Genomic DNA, 10604 nt, shown 5'->3' with positions numbered 1-10604 from the left:
AATTTCAAATATTAAAATAACAAAAAAATAAATTGATAAAACAAAAAGTAAAATATACTACCAACAAGCTTGGGCTACAAGAGAAGCACCTCTCAAGTCTTAACTCTGCTCTTCCAAGTTCCCATTTGTTTACTAATTAAAACTAACTAATCAATGCATTTCTCAGATACATGTAATTATTATTTTTAAAGCTTAGTTATAACATAAAAGTTAAAGTAAGTTTTTTTTTTTTTTTTTTTTTTGAAAAAAAAAATTATTGAAGTTCTTAGGAAATGATTTTACCAAACAAAGAGCAGTTGGCAGTAGTTATTAGAGTGTATTAAAAAATAATGTATGTCACCATTTGCTTCAGCAGGTAACCAATCTTTTACCACCCTTTTTTCATTCTCTCTCCTAAATCACAATCATTACACTCTTTCTTCCTTACCTTCTAGTATTACATTACTATACTAATCTAATCTACTCCCATTATTATTATTATTATTATTCCTGTGATCCATACTATTTATTTTTATTATATTTTTTATGCTTCAATTCAATTCACTCTCCTTTGAATTTCTGGAAATCTCATTCTGAAAATTGAACAAATATAACAAAATTTGATCCATTATTATTGCAAGTATTTGATACCCATTTCGATTCGAACTGTCGATTTGATTGCAGAGTTGTTGTTATTCTTGATCCCTTCTGTTTTTGGTAGCCCAGATCATTTTTTTTTGGTGTAATATTTAGAGTGAATAAATAAAAGGTAGAACGAAGAAGAGCTAGAAAAGGGAATCTGCTTTCTTTATGCAACTCTGGTGAGCTGTTAATAATGCTATTCGTTTCTTCTTTGTTTGCAAAACTTTATGCTTCTGAAAAATTCATCACTTTCTTGTCGGTTTATTTATTTCATATAGTATTTAACGTATGTCACTTGATTGATTTTTTGGCAATGGGATAACTTAGCTAATCAGTCATCTATCATCAAGTCGTGTTTACTAAAGAATCGCAAACTTAATTCATCCTTACGAATCTAATTCATCCTTACGAATGAACCGTGGTGTAACGACTTTTGGATACGGGGTACGGGGTAGTAGATTTTATGCTTGATAAGTTGATATAAAGGATTTACATAATCCCAATTCTTTTTTTTTTTTTCAATTTTTTTGGGTTGTATTCATAGGATGCTGAATTAAGAGCCTTCTTTTTACTTTAGCTCATCTCTAGTCAGTGTCTATAAAAAGCTGCAAAGGTAATTTGTTCCTTGTTGAGTCATACAAGATATCAACAAGTTTCATTTTTGGTCAAAGTCACTTTGGCTTTAGTTGCTGTAACTCCTTTACTTAATTTATCAATTTTTTGCTCCTCTTTTGTGTACTGGGTTTGTGTAATTGTGTTAGTTTGTTGAATTCTGAGCTCTTTTTTTTGTTATATTTTAGTATTTTATTTTGTTACATTTCGTGTATTTATATATCAACCATGAACTTACATTTTGGGGTCTTTTTGGTTATTGTTTTCTAGAATATGGGTGATGATGGGAGTAGTAATCAAATGGGGTTCCATGGTGAAATTATACCCAATTCGCCGTCTTCGGGTATGATCTCAAGATCTACGACATTAAGTTCAATTTATGGTTCTAGTTGGGATCAAATGGTTAATCTTGGTAATCAAAGTGGAAATTATGGTGGTGCTTCTATGGTTTCTAGTGGTGAATTGACAAAGTCGTCTTCCTATCCTATGTTAATTGAATCCCAAGGGGTTAGCAGTTCACACCTTGGTAACTACCCTGCTGATCCGAACCTTGCTCATCAGATTTTGCCCAAGCTTCCGATGTTCGGGGGCCGGAATTTCCCAGAAATTGTTGGTCCTTTTGGCCTACATGGGGGCTCACAGTCTCACTTTCCTCAAGCATATGCATCCAATAGAAGGGGCATCGATGAGAAGTCATCGGCGAATGTTGCACAGACTGAACGAGGCTGCCAAGTTGCCGACGGGAGAGCTGTAGGTGTATCACCAAATGGCAAGAGGAAGCGAGACTCCGAGTCTCCTTCTCCGACTAATGAGGTATATATCAGCTTATATAACTTGACTGATTTGTGTAATTTGTGATATGTATTTGCAATTTGATTGATTAATGTGTTGTGTTTGACAAATGTGTCAATTTCTTATTGCTTTTTGGCTATTGTAATAAATGTATTGTATATTTGTATTGTATTTAGTTAGCTAGATAACGTGATGGAGTCCTGCTTTAGATTATTGGGCTTATATCAGTATCTATCGATCAATTAAAGCCTTAATCCCATAAGTGGGGTTAGGGCTTATATCAATGATGACCTTTAATGGTTTGTGTATCTTGAACTGGTTAATTCATTGATGCACTAGCTGATTAATATGATGGATTTTGTGCATGATAGACTACTGATGGAGACCCGCAGAAAGATCATTCAAGTGATGTGTCTGGCCAAAAGGGACACGCTGATCAGAAAAAGAAAAACGAGCCAAATGCTGTTGCCAATTCGTCCAGTGCTCAAGCAGGTAAACAGGTGAAAGATGGCTCTCAAAGTGAAGAGGCTCCGAAGCAAAATTACATTCATGTGAGGGCTAGACGCGGTCAGGCAACAAATAGTCACAGCCTTGCGGAAAGGGTAATCAGTTTGAACACCTTAGCTTGTGGTATAAACTTAAAACTTAATGTGTATGTTCTGAACATAAACCATGTCATTTATTAGGTGAGGAGAGAGAAGATCAGTGAGAGAATGAGACTTCTTCAAGAACTTGTTCCTGGGTGTAATAAGGTGACTAAATTTTCCTTTAATTGTTAGTTGCGGTAGAAACTAATTTTTCGTGTAAACTGAGTTGATCATGATTTTCTTAATTATTTCAAGATTACCGGGAAAGCTGTGATGCTAGATGAGATAATCAATTATGTTCAATCGCTCCAGCAGCAGGTTGAGGTGCGTAATTTGTTTTGGTTTAGCCCTTTGTTGCTTGGATACTGTCTTTGAAAAAACTTGTACCTTCAGTTAAAGCATATTAGAAGTCATAAAACGAGTGTGAAAAAGTCAATTGATTGATAAAATAAGTTCAAAATGCATGTTGGTACCTCCATCTTGTATGATTTGTCTGTTCTCAAAAAGCAGAGATGGATATATATCTTCTTAGATGTTGCTTATTAATTGTGAAGTTCCTTTTTCATAGAGAACCAGTAGTGCTTACGGCATATCACATGTATCTATTCTTACATTTGGTACATGTCTTTGCCATTGTCGTGGATTGCTACATTTTAGGTTTGAAACCTTCTTTGCTTTACTTGATTTCGGTCTCAATTTCCTGAAAAAACTGCATTTGCATATAGTTGTACATTTACTTTGTTACAGCTTTGTTTATTTTAGCTGACAAACAATTATCTCAAGTTGCATGAATTTTTCTTTTTTTATTGGAACAAAACATAAATTGTTTTAATCTTGAAATTAACTTAAATACTCGTTGCTTCGTACAGAAAATATTGGAACTTATCAGAACTTAAACTTTTTGAGGTTACTAAATAGTACTTCTGCAATCATTGTTGAATGCTGATAGCACATGTTAGTTTTGGTTTGGGAACCGAACTCTTGTGGAATTTAAATGCTTGCTAATCATTTTCTATTTCCTGTTACAGTTTCTGTCAATGAAACTTTCCACCGTGAACCCTGAGCTGAACTTTGATATTGAGAGACTTCTAACCAAAGATGTAAGCATAAGTTCTTCAAAAGACTATTAATTCCATATTCAATTACACAATAATTGAGCTTGCACTCATTTCCTCTTGCTTAGATTCTGCACTCACGAGGTAATGAATCGTCTGCACTCGGATTTAACCAAGGAATGGGCTCTGCCCATCCATTTACTCAAGGAATCCATCAAAGTTTGACTGCTATGCCAAATTCAGCGTCGCAATATCATCACATGCCTCAAGTAAACCCTCAGACCCCTTGAAAAATGTAACTTGCCTATTTTCATAGTGTAAAAAATAGCGTAACATGTTTATTTTCCTTGCTCATACAGGCTGTATGGGATAGTGACCTGCAAAGTCTTCTTCATATGGGTTTTGACTCTAACTCTGCTGTTGGTGGTCTAGGACCAAATGGTAGGAAAAAATTAATTTATTTTTTCGTATTTTCTTTGTATAATTATTTCTCTATAAAATTTACTTTTATTGGTATTATGATTGTAGCTGAAATTTTATCCTTGGAACTGTGACAGGTAGCTCAAAGACTGAGCTGTAGGATTATTATGGAAAATACGCAGGTTCTGATCTCTCCTAACAGAAAATTCAATATTTAGTTTACTGCGCATTTGACTCAACTAGAAAAACGAAGAAAAAAAGATTATTTTTGCAGGAAAATGGAAAATTAAGGCTGTAGTGTGGTGTTGTATAGGTGTTCAGTTCCTGACTTTTCTTCGAGTTTTAGAGAAGAAGGTGACTTGTTAGATTCACAACTTCTTTGTAAATTGAGAAAGCTGTTTCAAAACTTGTTAAAGACAATTGATTTTTTTTTCTTTTTTACCCAACATTAACTTGCGAACGCAAAGCTTTGAAATGCTTTGATTGCTATGATTAGTAGGAAATTTTTTTTGTAAAGAGATTCAAATTTAAATTTGATGATTGATAGTATGAGAAGTGAGATCGGGCTTTTTCTTTATGCTTCTGTCAATTACAAGTTTAACAATAGATTACTTGTTCATCTATGTGTCAGTATTGTGTAGTTGTAACTTGTAAGGTCCATGGTCCCTTCTCCTCCTAGGTTCGGGATCATGTCCAATCTTGTGTATCATGTCTTATGTTGGCATAATGGCATGCTAGTATACAAAGTGTACGTAACATTCACTAGTATACAAAGTGTACGTAACATTCAACCAAATGGCACCCTCCGTGCACCTGCTGTTGAGGAATCCATTGTTTATCTCCGTATGAGAGGTATACATGTACTAGACTATTTTGAATGTACCAGCCTTGAGGTTGATGTACTACTTCCTTTGTTTTTCTTAAATGTATTTATGGCTATATTAGATCTCATATGAGTGATACGACTGTTTTGACCATATAAATAAAACACAAAGATCTGTAAAAAAGATTTATATATAGTACAATTACAATCAATCAATATCTATACTAAAGCAATCATCATGAAAGTTATATCTAAATAGCACGTGTCGCATTCACAACATAAATTTTCCCGCCAAAAACATTTTCATTTTTTTCCCTTAAAAAATAACATGATAAAAAGGTTACTTAATAAAAACTTACAATAATTCATAAAAATATTATAATTACTACGTATATAAATGAATTAAATATTTGTAAAACAAAAATTATATAAATCCTTAAATTTAAATTAACTTCATTTTAATTGACTTTTATTATGTATAAATTTTATTAGTATGAAATTGTGCATTGTACGGGGCAAAAATCCAAGTATATACTAAAAAACAAGCAAATTAATGTGAGGATGACAAATGTCACGCATGTTTAATTTATACTATAATACTTTATTATATGTAGAATAACTTGACATGTTAGTTTGTACTATTTACAAGCTATCCTACTCACTTTTTCATTGTCTCTCACTCTCTCTCCCCTCCTTAATATACGTGCCTAAATCAAACGCGTCAAATAAATAGAAACGGAGGAAGTATTTTTGTGTGGTAACATTTTATCATTAAAAACATATTGATTCTAATTTATTTTTTATTATTTTTTTTTTTTTTTAAATTTTGATTGATCTCAAATTATTTAGAAATTAATGAACTTATTTATGTCAACTTATGTTAGATGATTTTTTTTCCTAATATGTAAATTGTTCTTATATATATATATATATATGTATATATATATATATATATATATGTATATATATATATATATATGTATATATATATATATGTATATATATATATATATATGTATATATATATATATATATGTATATATATACATACATACATATATTATTGTTTATAATTGATTCTAATAATGTGTATTTCCTACTTATGTAAATTTCCAAATTGTGAAAAATTTAGAAATCTAATAATGATATAATTTCCTCCAAACAAAAAATTAAAATATGTTTCTACCAAAAATTATGCAAAAAATCTTGCACTATAATAATTAAATATGCTATAAAAAATTTAAAATAGTATAAAATTGACTTTGATGATTAATGAAATTTACGTGAAAAATATTTATCTATTCTATAATCATTTCCTTACTTAAAGTTAATGCTTATATTTTCAAAATAAATTATATATATCTGTATGTGTTACGCCATAATTAATTTTAAGAATGCATTACATGATTGGTTGGTACTGAAGACCTGAAGTGTAACTTATATAGATATCTGTTTGGGTCCAATTTAGCTAATTGGGCCTAGTCATTAAATGATCCAATACTCCAAGGTCAAGCCCCAAGCCTCCAATCAAGCCAAGTCAGCAATAAGTCAACTGGTCCAAATTGTTATGGTCAGCCCATGATTATTTGGGGCCCAATTGCTCTCCCCTCTTTGTATGCAAAGGTATAAAAGTCTTCAATTACATCATTTGTCATCTATGTACATCAAAGCCTTAAGCATTAAATCTCTTGCATAGCTTTCTCTCTCTAAACACTGTTTGACTTCGGCATCGGAGGGGTCTTCCTCGGATCCACCCTCGAGGCCAGTTTACGTGTGTTTGTTGTGCAGGAAACCTTCGACCCAACATCATTTGGACCGGACCAGTCTTCATCCACTTCATTGGACCTTCGGCAAGATCCCATTGTTTTCACCCGAAACAATATCTATTTATTTGTGCATATATTCAATAGATGTTGTTGGTTGTATATGAATGTAGTGTGATAATTTCTTGTATTATGCTTGTGAAAAAATATACAGTACTATATATCATGAATATACCACGGACGAAGGGAAATTTGGATAATAGACCACTAGTACAAGAAAAATAATTTTAGAACTTTTTTCTCCCAACGGGTAATAGAAATATGAATAAGCATATTCAAGTACTCCCTCCGTTTTAATATGATAGTCCCATATGGAATCAATCACATAAAATAAGAAAAGGAGAATATTTGGAATCTAACATTAAAGTAAAAAAAAACAATTCATAAATAATTATGCCTTATTTAAATTTTTTGATTTTCTTTGGAAAGCATTAGCCATATTTGCATAAATCAAGGGAGTAATTTCTTTAATTAGAGTCATGTCATCAAAGCACAATAAATTAATTTAACCAATCAGAATTTAATACATATAAATAAGAAATAAAAACTAAGTTAAAAGTGGAATACATTCAATATGGGTAGATTTTTTTGAAACGCATAAAATAGTATATGGGACTAACAAATTGAATCGGAGGGAGTATTATTTATTGATAATTTAAATTAAAAGATAACAAATACTTGTAAGATTATTTTTATTTATGAAAAAACATTATTATCATGAGTTATATGGATATTCGGATGACATGGCTAACAAAGATTTATAAGTTGCTAACAAATAACTCATAATATCAAATAAAAGTCTAATACTATTATTTTGATAAAACTAGGGTGGCCATGCGTGTGTCATAGGTAGCCATGTCGTCTGGAGAGCCCTTTTAATTGTTAACAACATTAATAAGGGAAAATATGTAAATTAATATTTTTAGGGTTATAAATGTCCGTGCAATATTCTTATGAGTTCCAAAAAAAAAAAAATAAACAATTAACATCAACGAAGATCAATTAGTAATTAAACATTTAAGAGGGTAGAATTGTCCAAATACTATTCCTAAGAGTTGAATCATTAAAAACTAAAAGGCAAATAACATCATATAATAAGGGCATATAGGTAACAAACATTTTAAAGATATAATTTTCCTCACACTATTTGTTTTTGGGTGCTTTTGTGTCCCTTGGGAAAGTTACAACTCGAAGATTGGATCCAATGAAGCCGCCTGTACCTGCAAAACAACAGAGCTCCGGATGTCCGGAGGTCCGCCTCCGAAGGTTAAGTTAGTACGGGTTTGGAGTAAAAACTTGCAGAAAGTAAATATCTTCTCGGATTCCAAGATCAGGTGGTCTCTGTTTTCGAGAGTAATAAATGATGCAATGATTAGGACGTGCTCCCAAAAACGGGGGAATCTCCCTATTTATAGGATCCTAGGAAAGTGTGCCCTGCCCTAGGGTGTGATGACCTAGGGATTCGGGTTGTGCTGTTTTGCGCCTACCTCGGGAATTAGACCTTGAAGGCCGCCAATTCCTGAGGGTATATCTATCTGCTTGACACATGGCGGTTCTTGAGAGGTTTATTTGGAGTCCTTCTCAAGTGACACGTGGTGAGCTCTCATTATGCCGTGTGGCGAGGTAGAAATACCCAAATCATTTGCCCCTCACAGGGGTGACGTGGCATGCCACGTGGCGCCTGTGACAGGTATCATCGAGGCATTGGTCTAGCATATACCGTTTACCATGGGTAGAATTTAGGGTTTTTTACCCTAATATTTTCACCCTTTCTATAAATAGTGGTTGACCCCTCATTGTGTTCACACTTTAGCGTGAATCTTTAGAGAATATCTTTGGATCTTTGACTTTGAGAACCTCTGTCCTCATCTCTGATAGCATCCGGCGCTCGACACCCAATACGCATGTTAAGCAGACGACCCGGATCTTCCAAGCGGCTCTCGTACCTTCTCTATTAAGGTAACTGTAGGGAGTATTTCAAGCATCCCACACTTGAGCTCCACTATGATCATACACTTAAGCATGGTGGCGTCCAAAGGGAAGGAAGCTAGAGTAAAAGAGTCGCCAACAAATTTTAGGAACTTGTAAACCGTTCACAGGGTGAAGGTTACACCCCTTGATGATACATGAGATCGCTAACTCTATAGTGGTCTGGAACCATGACAGGATATTCAGGGATGAAGGTACAAATCCAACCTAAAAGAGATTGAACCTTCCCTAATAATAGGCTCTACTTTATTCTTCTCGTATTTATGAGCGTGATCTGATTAACATACAATCCATAGATTAACCCTAAACCTGTTTAATCTATGTTGGTTGAATATAAATGCACAAACAAATCTATTATTGGCGAACACTTGAATTATAATCTTATTAACCTAAACAAGATGATTAATTATCTTATTAAGCATGATTACAAGTACAAATTCCCTTTAAACATGCATAAAAAGTGTGATCAAGCAATAAAAATAAGATAACAAGAAACATAATAACAATCATCATAATAATATTCTTAAAGTATAATAATATTAGCAAGATCCTAGGCATGATACTAACAAGATTAATAACAAATCCTAGCATGTCACTAAACAATAAAGATCAAATCTTTAACCCTAACATGATATTAGAAAGAAATAGGAACCATCATATAAACATATACTTCCTATGTTCTTTTTTACTTGACCTGATTCTTTTATCACGCTTGCCAATGCAAAACTTTAGCGATCAATAACTTTAATTCTTCATAAATAAAAATTATAAAAGTTGTATAATACGATAGTACATATTGAGACGAATTAAAAAAGATATCATATGAATATATTTTTCCTTACATATCATTCACAAAAGACGTTCAAAGGAGAGGTGGTGAATAGTGTAAAAGTCAAAGCGGGTCAAGTAAAAAAGAACGGAGGAAGTATGATATTAGAAATTTTAGTTATTACCCTAAACATGATACTAGGTCGCAATAAAACATCCTAACATGATACTAGGAATAAAAATAATTATAATTAAAGCATAATTTCTATATCAAAATAATAATCAATTAAATTACTTGGATGCCTCGTATCTCTTTCTAATAACAAAATACACATGTTAGTAACTTCAAGGAAAATAATAAATCAAACAATTAAATTAAATAATTGAAATAAAATTTGGGACCAAACCCTTAGAAATTATCAACCTTTCACATCTAGGGCGAAGACAACTTCGAATTTGGCTAGGTGTGTCTAGAAATAATGTATGCGGAATGGTGTTTGTGAAAAAGCTAGTTTAGAAAGCTAGAGAGAGAAAGAATAAGATATTGCTTAAGAGAGAGAAGAGAGAGAATTAGAGAATTCTGGTTGATTTGAAAACGGAGGTCTAGGACCGTATTTGTTTAGGGTAAAAATACCCTAGACACGTGGACCAATGAGAGGAGGCCACGTGTCGAGCTCAGGATGGCCCATGTGGCTTAATATCCTCTTAACACTTGGCGCCCTCAGATACATCTATGAAATGGCGGCCTTCAAGGGCCCAAATCCCAAGAAGCGCCGTTTTACGGCGCAACCCACTGAAATTTAGGTCAAGTGGCCTAGATAGGGGCACGCTCTCCAGGGACCCTATAAATAGGGAGATATTTCCCCATTTTAGGGACACATTCAATCATTTATTACACCTGCATTCTCTCACATCAGAGAAAGACCTGAGCTTGGAATCCGAGCAGATACCCACTTAAATTTCCGTTCTCTTTATTCCCTTTCAAGTTACTAACTTGACCGTCGGAGGCGGAGCTCCAACCACCCGGAGTCTCCGCTATTTTGCAGGTACAACTGAGCCGGATCAGACTTCGTGACGTAACTCTCCCAAGGGACAAAAACCCCCAAAACATTTG

General features: G+C 33.4%; 1 protein-coding gene across 3 annotated transcripts; it reads left to right on the top strand.

The window, feature by feature from the left end:
• Positions 1 to 236: 236 nt before the first annotated feature.
• LOC145641031 (transcription factor bHLH74-like) lies at positions 237 to 4662 on the top strand. Of its 3 annotated transcripts, none has more exons than XM_081692227.1 (9): positions 237 to 800; positions 1504 to 2046; positions 2397 to 2627; positions 2712 to 2777; positions 2868 to 2936; positions 3641 to 3712; positions 3796 to 3936; positions 4027 to 4108; positions 4225 to 4662. In XM_081692227.1, the coding sequence occupies exons 2-9, from the start codon at positions 1507 to 1509 to the stop codon at positions 4245 to 4247; spliced, it is 1224 nt and encodes a 407-aa protein (XP_081548353.1). In that variant the 5' UTR covers positions 237 to 800; positions 1504 to 1506; the 3' UTR covers positions 4248 to 4662. The 3 variants fall into 3 exon arrangements, with proteins under 3 accessions (XP_081548353.1, XP_081548355.1, XP_081548354.1); XM_081692229.1 differs by lacking the exon at positions 237 to 800 and adding an exon at positions 900 to 1234; XM_081692228.1 differs by lacking the exon at positions 237 to 800 and having other exon boundaries at positions 1362 to 2046.
• Positions 4663 to 10604: the final 5942 nt, after the last annotated feature.

This window comes from Chenopodium album, chromosome 7 (assembly GCF_948465745.1).
Source record: "Chenopodium album chromosome 7, dcCheAlbu1.1, whole genome shotgun sequence".
Classification (NCBI taxonomy): Eukaryota; Viridiplantae; Streptophyta; class Magnoliopsida; order Caryophyllales; family Amaranthaceae; genus Chenopodium; species Chenopodium album.
This window is presented reverse-complemented; position numbering and strand designations above follow the sequence as displayed.

What these genes read in the sequence shown, in the direction of transcription:
- LOC145641031 (XM_081692227.1), top strand. Translation starts at nt 1,507, where the DNA reads ATGGGTGATGATGGGAGTAGTAATCAAATGGGGTTCCATGGTGAAATT. An exon ending in AGAGACTTCTAACCAAAGAT is followed by an intron (nt 3,713 to 3,795) that starts GTAAGCATAAGT and finishes CCTCTTGCTTAG; the next exon opens with ATTCTGCACTCACGAGGTAA. An exon ending in AATATCATCACATGCCTCAA is followed by an intron (nt 3,937 to 4,026) that starts GTAAACCCTCAG and finishes TTGCTCATACAG; the next exon opens with GCTGTATGGGATAGTGACCT.